We start from the raw sequence: 16057 nt of genomic DNA, 5'->3' as shown, positions 1-16057 counted from the left end.
ACCCCCCAAAATCCCCCCAAATTTCCCCTCAAGACCCCCCCAAAATCCTCCAAACTTCCCTCAAAAATCTCCCAAATCTCCCCAAATCCTCTCAGTACCCCCAAAATTTTCCCAAATCTCTCCAAAACCTCAAAAATCTCCCCAAATCCCCCCCAAATCTCCCCAAATTCACTCAGGACCCCCCAAATCCCCCCAAAATTTTCCAAATCCCCCCCAAAATCCCCCCCCAGGACCCCCCAAAAATTCCCCAAATCCCCCAAAATTTCCCCTCAAAATCCTCCAAATTCTCCTCAAAAATCTCCCAAAAAGCCCCCTTAAAATTCCCCCAAATTTTTCCAAAATTCCCCAAAACCCCCCCAAATCCCCCAGGACCCCCCAAAATCCCAAATCCCCCCAAAATCCCAATTTCCCCCAAATCCCCTGTCACCTCTCTGTCCCTGTCGGGCAGGAAGCTGGTGTCCACGTCGGGGTTTTTGCCCAATTTTCGCTTTTTTGGGGCCTCCTCGGGAGCTGGGGGGGTCAGAAAACCCAAAAATCCCAAATTTCACACAGAGACCCCAAAAATCTCCCCAAAAATCCCAAATTTCACACAAGGGAACCCAAAAATTCCCAAAATCCTTCCCAAAAAAACCCCAAATTTCATCCTGGGACCCCAAAAACTCCAAAATTTCCCCCCAAAAATCCCAAATTTCACACAGGGACCCCAAAAATCTCCCCCAAAAATCCCAAATTTCACACAGACACCCCAAAAATTCCCAAAATCCTTCTCAAAAAACCCAAATTTCACACAGGGACCCCAAAATTTCATCCTGAGAAGCTCAAAATTCCCCCAAAAACCCCAAATTTCACACAGAGACCCCAAAAATTCCCAAAATCCTTCCCCAAAAACCCCAAATTTCATCCTGGGACCCCAAATTCCACCTTGGGAACCCCAAATTCTTTCCAGATTTCACTCTGGGAACCCCAAAATTCCTCCTGAGACCCCCAAAAACCTCCCCAGGAACCCCAAATTTCATCCTGGGAACCCCAAAAAACCCAAATTCCACCCAGGGACCCCAAAATTCCACCTTGGGAACCCCAAAATCCCCTCTGGGACCCCCAAAATCCCTCCCAAAATCCCAAATTTCATCCTGGGACCCCAAAATTCCCATCAGGAACCCCAAATTTCACACAGGGACCCCAAAATCTCCCCAATTCCACACTGGGGAACCCTAAAATCTCATCTGGGACCCCCAAAAATCCCAAATTTCACACAAGGGACCCCAAAAATTCCCAAAATCCTTCCCCAAAAACCCCAAATTTCATCCTGGGACCCCAAAATTCCCATCAGGAACCCCAAATTTCATCCTGAGAAGCTCAAAATTCCCCCCAAAACCCCAAATTTCACCCAGGAACCCCAAAATCCCCCCCAATTCCACATTGGGAACCCTAAAATCTCATCTGGGACCCCCAAAAATCCCAAAATTTCACACAGGGGACCTCAAAAATTCCCAAAATCCTTCCCCAAAAACCCCAAATTTCATCCTGGGACCCCAAAATCTCCCCCAAGAACCCCCAAAATCCCATCTGGAACCCCCAAAAACTCCAAAATTCCCCCTCAAAAAATCCCAAATTTCACCCAGGAACCCCAAATTTCATCCTGGGAACCCCAAAATTCCCCCCAGGGACCCCAAAATTCCACCTTGGGAACCCCAAAATCCCCTCTGGGACCCCCAAACCCCTCCCAAAATCCCAAATTTCATCCTGGGACCCCAAAATTCCCCCCTGGGACCCCAAATTTCACACAGGGACCCCAAAATCTCCCCCAAGAACCCCCAAAAATCCCATCTGGAACCCCCAAAAACTCCAAAATTCCCCCTCAAAAAATCCCAAATTTCACCCAGGAACCCCAAAACTCCCCCAGGACCCCCAAATCCTCCCCAAAATCCTCAAAAAACTCGAAAATTTCCCCAAAAAAAAAGGGCAAAAAATCACAAAAAAAATCCCAAAAATTCCCCCAAAAATCCTAAAATTTTATCAAGGACTCCCCACAAAAAATTGGTAAAAAATCTTAAAAAATCACAAAAAAATCTCAAAAGAATCTCAAAAAATCTCAAAAAAATTCTGAAAAAATCACAAAAAAATCTCAAAGAAAAATCTGAAAAAAACCATAAAAAATCTCAAAAAAATCTCCAAAAAATCTCAAAAAAAATCTCAAAAAAATCTCAAAAGAATCTCAAAAAAATTCTGAAAAAATCTGAAAAAAATCTCAAAAAAATGTGAAAAAAATCACAAAAAATCTCAAAAAAATCTCAAAAAAATCCCCCAAAAATTCCAAATTTTCCCCCAAAATTCCCAATTTTTTTTTGGGTTCCTGACCTTCCTCTCCCTCCTCGTCCTCCTCCTCCTCCTCCCCGAGGCTGAAGCTCAGCGAGCTGATTTTTCTCTGTGCCTCCCCAAAACATCCCTAAAACTCATCCAAAAATAAAAAACCCCAAAAATCCCAAAAAAGTCTCAACAAAAATACAAAAAAAAAAAAATTCAAAAAAATTCAAAAAATTTTTAAAAAATCCCCCCAAAAATTGAAAAAAAAAATCTGAAAATATCACAAAAAATCTCAATAAAAGTCTCAAAAAATTCTGAAAAAAATCTCAAAAAATCTCAAAAAAAATCACAAAAAATCTCAAAGAAAAATCTGAAAAAATCACAAAAAATCTCAAAGAAAAATCTGAAAAAATCACAAAAATCTCAAAAAAATCTCAAAAAATCTCAAAAAAATATCAAAAAATCTCAAAAAAAAAATCTCAAAAAAATCTCAAAAAATCTGAAAAAAATCTGAAAAAAATCTGAAAAAATCTCAAAAAAATCTCAAAAAAATCTGAAAAAATCTCAAAAAATTCTGAAAAAATCACAAAAAATCTCAAAAAAAATCTGAAAAAAATCACAAAAAATCTCAAAAAAAATCTCAAAAAATCCTCCAAAAATCTCAAAAAAAAATCTCAAAAAAACCTCAAAGAAAAATCTGAAAAAAATCTCAAAAAATCTCAAAAATAATCTCAAAAAATCACAAAAAATCTCAAAAAAATTCTGAAAAAATCACAAAAAATCTCAAAAAAAATCTGAAAAAAACCACAAAAAATCTCAAAAGAAATCTGAAAAAAATCACAAAAAAATCTCAAAAAAATCTCAAAAAAATCTCAAAAAGTCTCAAAAAAAATCTCAAAAAATCTCAAAAAAAATCTCAAAAAATCTCAAAAAAAAATCTGAAAAAATCACAAAAAAAATCTCAAAAAAATCTGAAAAAATCTCAAAAAAAATCTGAAAAAATCACAAAAATCTCAAAGAAAAATCTGAAAAAAATCACAAAAAAATCTCAAAAAAATCTGAAAAAATCACAAAAAATCTCAAAGAAAAATCTGAAAAAATCACAAAAAATCTCAAAAAAAATCTGAAAATATCTGAAAAAATCTCAAAAAAATCTGAAAAAATCACAAAAGAATCTCAAAAAAAAAATCTCAAAAAAAATCTCAAAAAAAATCTGAAAAAAATCACAAAAAATCTCAAAAAAAATCTGAAAAAATCTCAAAAAATCTCAAAAAAAATCTCAAAAAAATCTCAAAAAATCTCAAAAAAATCTCAAAAAAAATCTGAAAAAATCACAAAAATCTCAAAAAAAATCTCAAAAAACCTCAAAAAAATCTCAAAAAATCTCAAAAAAATCACAAATAAATCTGAAAAAAATCTCAAAAAAAATCTCAAAAAATCTCAAAAAAAAATCTCAAAAAATTTCTGAAAAAATCACAAAAAATCTCAAAAAAAATCTGAAAAAAATCTCAAAAAATCTCAAAGAAAAATCTGAAAAAATCACAAAAAATCTCAATAAAAATCTGAAAAAAATCTCAAAAGAAATCTGAAAAAACCACAAAAAATCTGAAAAAAAATCTGAAAAAATCTCAAAAAATCTCAAAAAAAATCTGAAAAAAATCTGAAAAAAATCACAAAAAATCTCAAAAAAAATCTGAAAAAAATCACAAAAAATCTCAAAAAAAATCTCAAAAAATCCTCCAAAAATTCCAAATTTTCCCACCAAAATTCCCGATGTTTTTTAGGGCTCCTGACCTTCCTCTCCCTCCTCGTCCTCCTCCTCCTCCTCCCCGAGGCTGAAGCTCATCAGCTGATTTTCCTCTGTGTCTCCTCAAAAAATCCCTAAAACTCATCCAAAAATAAAAAAACCCAAAAATCCCAAAAAAAATCTCAACAAAAATACCAAAAAAATATAAAAAAAAATTCAAAAATTTTTTAAAAATCCCCCAAAAATTGAAAAAAAAATCTGAAAAAATCACAAAAAATCTCAATAAAAATCTCAAAAAATCACAAAAAATCTCAAAAAAATCTGAAAAAAATCTGAAAAAAATCTGAAAAAAATCACAAAAAATCTCAAAAAAATCTGAAAAAATCTGAAAAAATCTCAAAAAAAATCTCAAAAAAAATTTGAAAGAATCTCAAAGAAAAATCTGAAAAAATCACAAAAATCTCAAAAAAAAATCTGAAAAAATCTGAAAAAATCTGAAAAAAAAACCTCAAAAAATCTCAAAAAAAATCTCAAAAAAAATCTCAAAAAAAATCTCAAAAAATCTCAAAGAAAAATCTGAAAAAATCACAAAAATCTCAAAAAAAATCTGAAAAAATCTGAAAAAATTCTCAAAAATCTCAAAAAAAATCTCAAAAAAATTCCCCAAAAATCCCCAAAAAATTCCAAATTTTTCCCCCAAAATTCCCGATGTTTTTCCGGGTTCCTGACCTTCCTCTCCCTCCTCGTCCTCCTCCTCCTCCTCCCCGAGGCTGAAGCTCAGCGAGCTGATTTTCCTCTGCGCCTCCTGCTTGCGCTGCCGCTCCCGCTGCCGCTCCAGCTTCCTGCGGGCAAACTGGGATGGACTGGGATGGACTGGGAGGGACTGGGAGGGACTGGGAGGGACTGGGAGGGGCTGGGAGGGACTGGGAGGGAACTGGGAGGGAACTGGGATGGACTGGGATGGACTGGGAACAAACTGGGAGGGACTGGGAGGGACTGGGAGGGACTGGGAGGGACTGGGATGGACTGGGAGGGACTGGGAGGGACTGGGTTATACTGGGATGGACTGGGATGGACTGGGATGGACTGGGAGGGACTGGGAGGGACTGGGATGGACTGGGAGGGACTGGGATGGGACTGGGAGGGACTGGGAATGGACTGGGAGGGACTGGGATGGGATTGGGATGGACTGGGAGGGACTGGGAGGGACTGGGATGGACTGGGATCAAACTGGGATGGACTGGGAGGGGCTGGGAACAAACTGGGATGGACTGGGATGGACTGGGATCAAACTGGGACTGAACTGGGAGCACTGGGATGGATTGGGAGGGGATTGAAACTAAATTGGGATGGACTGGGATAGACTGGGATCAAACTGGGAGGGACTGGATGGACTGGGATGGACTGGGATGGACTGGGAGGGAATGGGATGGACTGGGAGGGACTGGGATGGACTGGGAATGGACTGGGAGGGACTGGATGGACTGGGAACAAACTGGGATGGACTGGGATGGACTGGGAGCGACTGGGAGGGACTGGGATGGGACTGGGATGGACTGGGAGGGACTGGGAGGGACTGGGATATACTGGGAATGGACTGGGAGCAAACTGGGATGGACTGGGATGGACTGGAGGGACTGGGAGGGACTGGGAACAAACTGGGAGGGACTGGGAGGGACTGGGAGGGACTGGGATGGACTGGGATGGACTGGGAGGGACTGGGATGGACTGGGATCAAACTGGGAGGGACTGGGATGGACTGGGATCAAACTGGGAGGGACTGGGATGGACTGGGATCAAGCTGGTGGATGGACTGGGATGGACTGGGAGGGACTGGGTTATACTGGGATATACTGGGATCAAACTGGGATGGACTGGAAACAAACTGGAGGGACTGGGAGGGACTGGGATCAAACTGGGAGGGACTGGGAGGGACTGGGAGGGACTGGATGGACTGGGATAGACTGGGATAGACTGGGAGGGACTGGGATGGACTGGGAGGGACTGGGATAGACTGGGATGGACTGGGAGGGACTGGGATATACTGGGATCAAACTGGGAGGGACTGGATGGACTGGGATGGACTGGGATGGACTGGGAGGGACTGGGAGGGACTGGGAGGGACTGGGATGGACTGGGAGGGACTGGGAGGGACTGGGAACAAACTGGGATGGACTGGGAGGGACTGGGATGGACTGGGATGGACTGGGATCAAACTGGGATGGAACTGGGAGGGGATTGAGACCAAACTGGGAGCACTGGGAGAGAACTGGGAGGGACTGTGATGGACTGGGATCAAACTGGGATATACTGGGATGGACTGGGAGGGACTGGGAGGGGCTGGGAGGGACTGGGATCAAACTGGGATGGACTGGGAGGGACTGGGATGGACTGGGATCAAACTGGGAGGGACTGGGACGGACTGGGAGGGACTGGGAGGGACTGGGAATGGACTGGGAGGGACTGGGAGGGACTGGGAATGGACTGGGAGGGACTGGGAGGGACTGGGAGGGACTGGGATCAAACTGGGAGGGACTGGGAGGGACTGGGAGGGGCTGGGAGGGACTGGATCAAACTGGGAGGGACTGGAGGGACTGGGAGGGGCTGGGTTATACTGGGATATACTGGGAACAAACTGGGAGGGACTGGGAGGGACTGGAATACACTGGGATCAAACTGGGATGGACTGGGAGCAGCCTGAAACCAAACTGGGAGCACTGGGATATACTGGGAATGGACTGGGATCGAACTGGGTAGGACTAGGATATACTGGGATCAAACTGGGAGGGACTGGGATGGACTGGGAGGGACTGGGAGGGACTGGGAACAAACTGGGATGGACTGGGAGCGACTGGGAGGGAACTGGGAGGGACTGGAGGAACTGGGAGGGAACTGGGAGGGACTGGGAGGGACTGGAGGGACTGGGAGGGACTGGGAGGGACTGGGATGGACTGGGAACAAACTGGGATGGACTGGGAGGGACTGGGAGGGACTGGGAGGGAGTGGGAACAAACTGGGATGGACTGGGAACAAACTGGGAGGGACTGGGATGGACTGGGAATGGACTGGGAGGGACTGGGAGGGAACTGGGAACAAACTGGGATGGACTGGGATGGACTGGGAATGGACTGGGAGGGACTGGGAGGGGCTGGGATATACTGGGATATACTGAGATCAAACTGGGATGGACTGGGAGCAGCCTGAAACCAAACTGGGAGCAACTGGGAGGGACTGGGAACAAACTGGAGAGGATTGGGATGGACTGGGAGGGACTGGGAGAGACTGGGATCAAACTGGGAGGGACTGGGATATACTGGGATGGACTGGAGGAGCCTGAAACCAGACTAGGAGCACTGGGGTGGACTGGGATATACTGGGAATGGACTGGGAGGGGATTGAGACCAAACTGGGAGCACTGGGAGGGACTGGGATGGACTGGGATCAAACTGGGAACAAACTGGGAACAAACTGGGAACAAACTGGAACAGCCTGAAACCAAAGTGGGATGGACTGGGATCAAACTGGAATAGACTGGGAATGGACTGGGAGGGACTGGGTGGGGATTGGGATCAAACTGGGATGGGCTGAGAGGGGACTGGGAGGGGATTGAGACCAAACTGGGACCAGACTGGGATGGACTGGGAGCCACTGGGAGAGGATTGGGAGGGACTGGGATGGACTGGGATGAAAATGGGACTAAACTGTGAGCACTGGGAGGAGCGGGAAGGGAACTGGGATCAAACTGGGAACAAACTGGGAGGGACTGGGAGAGAACTGGGAACAGCCTGAAACCAAACTGGGAGCACTGGGAACAGCCTGAAGCTAAACTGGGATGGACTGGGAGCACTGGGAGGGACTGGGAGGTTTTGGGCTGTTTTGGGCCATTTTTGGGGTTTTTTGTGATTGTTTTGGGGTCATTTTGGGGTCATTTTTTGGGGATTTTTTTGGTGATTTTGGGGTATTTTTAGGGTCATTTTTGGGGTCATTTCAGGTGATTTTGGAGTTATTTTTTGGGATAATTTTGGGTTATTTTGGGGTGACTTTGGGGTATTTTTAGGGTTATTTTTTGGGATTATTTTGGGGTTATTTTAGGGTCATTTTTTGGGGTAATTTGGGGTTATTTTAGGGTAACTCTGGGGTGGTTTTGGGGCCATTTTTGGGGTGCTCTGGGGTGGTTCCGGGGTTCAGGGTTCCTCTCACAGCTGCAGCTCCCGGCTCTGCTCTCTCTTCGCCAGCTGCTTCTCGCGCTCCTTGACCAGCGCCTCCTGCTTGGCCTTCATGTCATTGAGGGTCACCAGGCCTGGGACATCAATGGGGACATTGTCACCATCATTGGGGACATCAGGGACAGTGCCACCACCCTGAGTGCCACCTCCTGCTTGGCCTTCATGTCATTGAGGGTCACCAGCCCTGGGGACAGTGGGGACATTGTCACCATCATTGGGGACATCATTGGGGACAGCCCTGAGCCTCCTGCTTGGCCTTCATGTCATTGAGGGTCACCAGGCCTGGGGACAATGACAGTGCCACCATCATTGGGGACATTGGGGACATCAATGGGGACAGCCCTGACCATCCCAGCGCCTCCTGCTTGGCCTTCATGTCATTGAGGGTCACCAAACCTGGGGACATCAATGGGGACATTGGGGACAGTGCCACCATCATTGGGGACAGCCCTGAGCCTCCTGCTTGGCCTTCATGTCATTGAGGGTCACCAAACCTGGGGACATCAATGGGGACATTGGGGACAGTGCCACCATCATTGGGGACAGCCCTGAGCCTCCTGCTTGGCCTTCATGTCATTGAGGGTCACCAAACCTGGGGACAATGACAGTGCCACCATCACTGGGGACATCATTGGGGACAGCCCTGACCATCCCTGAGCCTCCTGCTTGGCCTTCATGTCATTGAGGGTCACCAGCCCTGGGGACAATGACAGTGCCACCAACCCTTGGGGACATTGTCACCATCATTGGGGACATCATTGGGGACAGCCCTGACCATCCCTGAGCCTCCTGCTTGGCCTTCATGTCATTGAGGGTCACCAAACCTGGGGACATTGGGGACATTGTCACCATCATTGGGGACATTGGGGACAGCCCTGAGCCTCCTGCTTGGCCTTCATGTCATTGAGGGTCACCAAACCTGGGGACATTGGGGACATTGGGGACATCATTGGGGACACTGTCACCATCATTGGGGACAGCCCTGAGCCTCCTGCTTGGCCTTCATGTCATTGAGGGTCACCAAACCTGGGGACATTGGGGACATTGTCACCATCATTGGGGACATTGGGGACATCCCTGAGTGCCACCTCCTGCTTGGCCTTCATGTCATTGAGGGTCACCAGCCCTGGGGACAATGGGGACATTGGGGACATCAATGGGGACACTGTCACCATCATTGGGGACAGCCCTGAGCCTCCTGCTTGGCCTTCATGTCATTGAGGGTCACCAAACCTGGGGACATTGGGGACATCAATGGGGACAGCCCTGAGTGTCACCTCCTGCTTGGCCTTCATGTCATTGAGGGTCACCAGCCCTGGGGACATTGGGGACATTGGGGACAGCCCTGACCATCCCTGAGCCTCCTGCTTGGCCTTCATGTCATTGAGGGTCACCAAACCTGGGGACAGGGACAGTGCCACCATCACTGGGGACATCATTGGGACAGCCCTGACCAGCCCTGACCAGCCCTGGGCCTCCTGCTTGGCCTTCATGTCATTGAGGGTCACCAAACCTGGGGACACCATTGGGGACATTGTCACCATCATTGGGGACAGTGCCACCACCTCTGAGTGCCACCAACCCTGGGGACATTGTCACCAACCCCATGGACATCACTGGGGACAGCCCTGACCATCCCAGCGCCTCCTGCTTGGCCTTCATGTCATTGAGGGTCACCAGCCCTGGGGACAGGGACAGTGCCACCATCACTGGGGACATTGTCACCATCATTGGGGACAGCCCTGAGCCTCCTGCTTGGCCTTCATGTCATTGAGGGTCACCAAACCTGGGGACAATGACAGTGCCACCATCATTGGGGACATCATCTGTGACAGTGCCACCACCCCTGAGTGCCACCTCCTGCTTGGCCTTCATGTCATTGAGGGTCACCAGCCCTGGGGACAATGGGGACATTGGGGACATCAATGGGGACATTGGGGACAGCCCTGAGTGCCACCTCCTGCTTGGCCTTCATGTCATTGAGGGTCACCAAACCTGGGGACATTGGGGACATCAATGGGGACATTGGGGACATTGTCACCATCACTGGGGACAGCCCTGAGCCTCCTGCTTGGCCTTCGTGTCATTGAGGGTCACCAGCCCTGGGGACAGGGACAGTGCCACCATCATTGGGGACATCATTGGGGACAGCCCTGAGCCTCCTGCTTGGCCTTCGTGTCATTGAGGGTCACCAAACCTGGGGACAGTGGGGACATTGGGGACATTGGGGACATCAATGGGGACATTGGGGACATCATTGGGGACAGCCCTGAGCCTCCTGCTTGGCCTTCATGTCATTGAGGGTCACCAAACCTGGGGACAGGGACAGTGTCACCACCTTGGGGACATCCCTGAGTGCCACCACCCCTGAGTGCCACCTCCTGCTTGGCCTTCATGTCATTGAGGGTCACCAAACCTGGGGACAATGGGGACATTGGGGACATCATTGGGGACATTGTCACCATCATTGGGGATAGCCCTGAGCCTCCTGCTTGGCCTTTGTGTCATTGAGGGTCACCAGCCCTGGGGACATCAATGGGGACATTGGGGACATCACTGGGGACATCATTGGGGACAGCCCTGACCAGCCCTGAGCCCTGGGGACAATGACGGTGCCACCACCCCTGAGTGCCACCGACCCCACGGACGTCACCTGGGACAGTGCCACCAACCCTGGGGACATCCTGGGGACATCATTGGGGACATCACCTGGGACAGTGCCACCACCCTGGGGACATGGACAGTGCCACCACCTTGGGGATAGTGCCACCATCACTGGGGACATCACTGGGGACCTTGGGGACATCTTTGGGGACATCATCTAGGACAGTGCCACCACCCTGGGGACATCTTTGGGGACATTGGAGACATTGTCACCACCCTGGGGACATTGGGGACATCATGGGGGACATCACTCAGTGCCACCACCCATTGGGGACATCACTGGGGACATTGGGACATGTCCTGGGGACACCATTGGGTGCCACCAACCCTGGGGACACCATTGGGGACAGCCCTGAGTGTCACCGACCCCACGGACGTCACCTGGGACAGTGCCACCACCTTGGGGACATCACTGGGGACATCATTGGGGACATCACTGGGGACATTGTCACCACCCTGGGGACATGGACAGTGCCACCACCCCTGGGACACATTTGGGGACATCATCTGGGACAGTGCCACCAGCCTGGGGACATTGGGGACATCCCTGAGTGCCACCAACCCTGGGGACATCGGGGACATTGGGGACAGTGCCACCACCCCTTGTGTCACCATTGCTGAGGACACCATTGGGGACACTGGGGACATCATCTGGGACAGTGCCACCACCCTGGGGACATCTTTGGGGACATTGGAGACGGTGCCACCACCCCTTGTGTCACCAACCCCACAGATGTCACCTGGGACGGTGCCACCACCTTGGGGACATCACTGGGGACATCCTTGGGGACATCAGAGACATTGTCACCACCCTGGGGACATCTTTGGGGACATCACTGGGGACATCCCTGAGTGCCACCAACCCTGGGGACATTGGGGACAGCCCTGGGGACATTGGGGACATCATTGGGGACATTGGGGACATTGACAGTGCCACCACCCCTGAGTGCCACCACCCATTGGGGACCTCATGAGGACATTGGGGACATTGGGGACAGTGCCACCACCCCCACAGATGTCACCTGGGACAGTGCCACCACCTTGGGGACATCACTGGGGACATCCTTGGGGACATCCCTGAGTGCCATCAACCCTGGGGACATCACTGGGGACATTGGGGACATTGGGGACAGTGCCACCAACCCTGAGTGCCACCGACCCCACAGACGTCACCTGGGACGGTGCCACCACCTTGGGGACATCACTGGGGACATCACTGGGGACATCATTGGGGACATCAGGGACATTGTCACCACCCTGGGGACATCTTTGGGGACACCTCTGGGGACATCCCTGAGTGCCACCAACCCTGGGGACATTGGGAACATTGACAGGGCCACCACCCTTGTGTCACCATTGCTGAGGACACCATTGGGGACATTGGGGACATCATCTGGGACAGTGCCACCACCCTGGGGACATCATGGGGACATTGGGGACATTGGGGACATCATGGGGACATTGGGGACATTGGGGACGGTGCCACCACCCCTGAGTGTCACCGACCCCACAGACGTCACCTGGGACGGTGCCACCACCCTGGGGACATCACTGAGGGGTCCCTCAAGGGGGAATCGTGGTGGCATTTTGGGGGAATTTGGGGACAAATTTTGGGGTGAATTTGGGCAGATTTTGGGGTCAGTGTTGGGAGAATTTTGTGATGAATTTTGGGATCTTTTGGGGTAACTTTGGGCAGTTTTTCATCAGATTTTGGGGTGATTTGGGGTGTCTTTGGTCACATTTTGGGGTGATTTGTGATGAATTTTGGTCAGATTTTGGGGTGAATTTGGTCAGATTTTGAGGTGAATTTTGGGGTAACTTTGGGCAGCTTTTGGTCAGATTTTGGGGTGAATTTTGGTCAGATTTTGGTCAATTTTTGGTCAGATTTTGGGGTGAATTTGTGATAAATTTTGGGGTGAATTTTGGTCAGCTTTTGGGGTGATTTTGGGAGAATTTTGTGATGAAATTTGGGGTGAATTTTGGGTTAACTTTGGGCAGTTTTTGGTCAGATTTTGGGGTGAATTTGTGATGAATTTGGGTCAGACTTTGGGGTGAATTTTGGTCAGATTTTGGGGTGAATTTTGGTCAGATTTTGGTCAGTTTTTGGTCAGATTTTGGGGTGAATTTGTGATAAATTTTGGGGTGAATTGTGATGAATTTTGGTCAAATTTTGGGCAGGTTTTGGGGTGAATTTTGGGGTAACTTTGGCAGTTTTTGGTCAGATTTTGGGCTGGATTTTGGGGTGAATTTGGGGTGTCTTTGGTCAGATTTTGAGGTGAATTTTGGGGTGAATTTGGGCAGTTTTTGGTCAGATTTTGTGATGAATTTTGGGCAGATTTTGGAGTGATTTTGGGGTGAATTTGGGGTGTCTTTGGTCAGATTTTGAGGTGAATTTTGGGGTAACTTTGGGCAGTTTTTGGTCAGACTTTGGGGTGAATTTGTGATAAATTTTGGGGTGATTTGTGATGAATTTTGGTCAGATTTTGGGCTGGTTTTGGGGTGAATTTTGGGTAACTTTGATCAGATTTTGGGGTGATTTTGTGATGAATTTTGGGGTGAATTTTGGGGTAACTTTGGCAGGTTTTGGTCAGATTTTGGGGTGACTTTTGGGGTAAGTTTGGGCAGGTTTTGGTCAGATTTTGGGGTGAATCTTGTGATAAATTTTGGGGTGAATTTTGGAGTGAATTTGGGCAGTTTTTGGTCAGATTTTGTGATGAATTTTGGGCAGATTTTGGAGTGATTTTGGGGTGAATTTGGGGTGTCTTTGGTCAGATTTTGAGGTGAATTTTGGGGTAACTTTGGGCAGTTTTTGGTCAGATTTTGGGGTGAATTTTGTGATAAATTTTGGGGTGATTTATGATGAATTTTGTCAGATTTTGAGGTGAATTTTGGGGTAACTTTGAGCAGTTTTTGGTCAGATTTTGTGATGAATTTTGGGCAGATTTTGGATGGATTTTGGGGTAACTTTGGCCAGTTTTTGGTCAGATTTTGGGGTGAATCTTGTGATAAATTTTGGGGTGAATTTTGGGGTGATTTGTGATGAATTTTGGTCAGATTTTGGTCAGACTTTGGGGTGAATTTGTGATAAATTTTGGGGTGAATTGTGATGAATTTTGGTCAGATTTTGGTCAAATTTTGGGCTGGTTTTAGGGTGAATTTTGGGGTAACTTTGATCAGATTTTGGGGTGATTTTGTGATGAATTTTGGGGTAACTTTGGCAGTTTTTGGTCAGATTTTGTGACGATTTTAGGTCAGATTTTGGGGTGAATTTTGAGCAGATTTTGGGGTCAGATTTTGTGATGAATTTTGGGGTGATTTTGGGGTGATTTGTTATGAATTTTGGTCAGATTTTGGGCTGGTTTTGGGGTGAATTTTGGGGTAACTGATCAGATTTTGGGGTGATTTTGTGATAAATTTTGGTCAGATTTTGGGGTGAATTTTGGGGTAACTTTGGGCAGATTTTGGGGTGATTTTGTGATGAATTTTGGACAGATTTCGGGGTGAATTTTGGTCAGATTTTGAGGTGAATTTTGGGGTAACTTTGGGCAGGTTTTGGTCAGACTTTGGAGTGAATTTGTGATAAATTTTGGGGTGAATTTTGGGGTAACTTTGGCAGTTTTTGGTCAGATTTTGTGACGAATTTTGGTCAGATTTTGGGGTGAATTTTGTGGTGAATTTTGGTCAGATTTTGGGATGAATTTTGAGGAGATTTTGGGGTCAGATTTTGTGATGAATTTTGGGGTGATTTTGGGGTGAATTTTGGGGTGATTTTTTATGAGTTTTGGTCAGATTTTGGGGTGAATTTGTGATAAATTTTGAGGTGAATTTGGGGTGATTTGTGATGAATTTTGGTCAGTTTTTGGTCAAATTTTGGTCAGATTTTGGGGTGAATTTTGGGGTAACTTTGATCACATTTTGGGGTGATTTTGGGGTGATTTTGGGGTGATTTTGGACTGAATTTTGGGGTGAATTCTGTCGGTTCTGGGCCCCTCTCTCACCCACGGTGCTCGATTTCAGCTCGGCCTCCACGGCGTCGTAGTGAGCCGAGAATTTCTTATCAATGTTGGATTTCATGATGTTCTCCTGCGGGAGGGGCGGCATCAGACACCCCAAAAACCCAAAAACACCCCAAAAACACCCCAAAAACCCCCCAAAAACCCCCAAAATCCCCTCCAGACACCCCCAAACCCCCTCAGGACCCCCCAAATCTCCCCAAAATCCCCGAATTTTCCCCCAAATCCTCCCAAAATCCCCCCAAAATTCCCCCAGGATCTCTCAAAATTCCTTCAAACCTCCCAAAACCCAACCTGGGACCTCCAAAATTGCCCCCAAAACCCCAAATTTCCATCCCAAATCCCAAATTTCCTTCCTAAACCTCAAAGTCTCCTCCAAATCTTCCCAGACCCCCCCCCAAAATCCCCTCCAGGACCCTCCAGGACCCCCCAAATCTCCCTCAAATCGTCCCAGAACCCCTTAAAATCCTCCCAAAGACCCCCAAAATCCCACTCGGGCCCCCAAAATTGCCCCAAATTCCCGCCAGGACCCCCCAACATTTCCCCAGACCACCCCAAAATCCCCTCAGGAGCCACCAAAAATGCCCCAAAAATTTCCCCAAATCCCCCAAAATTTCCCCCAGGACCTCTAAAAATTCCTTCAAACCTCCCAAAACCTCACCTGGGACCCCCAAAAATGCCCCCAAAACCCCAAATTCCCCCCAAAATTTCCCTCCCAAACCCCAAATTCCCCAAAACCCCAAATTCCCCCCAAAATTTCCCTCCCAAACCCCAAATTCCCCCCAAATTTCCTTCCCAAACCTCAAAGTCTCCCCCAAATCTTCCCCAGACCACCCCAAAATCACCTCAGGAGCCACCAAAAGCCCCCAAATTTCCCCAAATCCCCCAAAATTTCCCCCAAAACCCCTCAAGGACCCCCCAAATCCCGACCCCCCCCAAAGCCCCCTCAGAACCCCCTCCCCCCCCAGCCCCCCCCCTCCCCCCACCTCCTGGATGCGCAGGCGCAGTTGCTCCATGTGCTCGCGCTGCCGCTCGCGTTTCTTCATCAGCTGCAGCGCCCGGCCCGCCTCGCTGGCCGCGCCCTTGTACTGCGCCATTTTGGG

The 16057-nt window shown here is 47.9% G+C and overlaps 1 protein-coding gene across 1 annotated transcript in view; it reads right to left on the bottom strand.

The window, feature by feature from the left end:
* LOC113460695 (protein FAM50A) overlaps positions 1-16057 on the bottom strand; it is a gene marked incomplete at its 5' end in the record, with an annotated part of 34859 nt that extends 18802 nt beyond the window's left edge. The window contains 5 exon segments of the mRNA XM_074531012.1: positions 428-510; positions 4781-4893; positions 8252-8351; positions 14940-15024; positions 15941-16057. Coding sequence (XP_074387113.1) covers positions 428-510; positions 4781-4893; positions 8252-8351; positions 14940-15024; positions 15941-16051 — 492 coding nt within the window.

This window comes from Zonotrichia albicollis, chromosome 34 (assembly GCF_047830755.1).
Source record: "Zonotrichia albicollis isolate bZonAlb1 chromosome 34, bZonAlb1.hap1, whole genome shotgun sequence".
NCBI lineage: Eukaryota > Metazoa > Chordata > Aves > Passeriformes > Passerellidae > Zonotrichia > Zonotrichia albicollis.
Note: the sequence above shows the minus strand (reverse complement) of the source record. Positions and strands in the feature narration are given on the sequence as shown.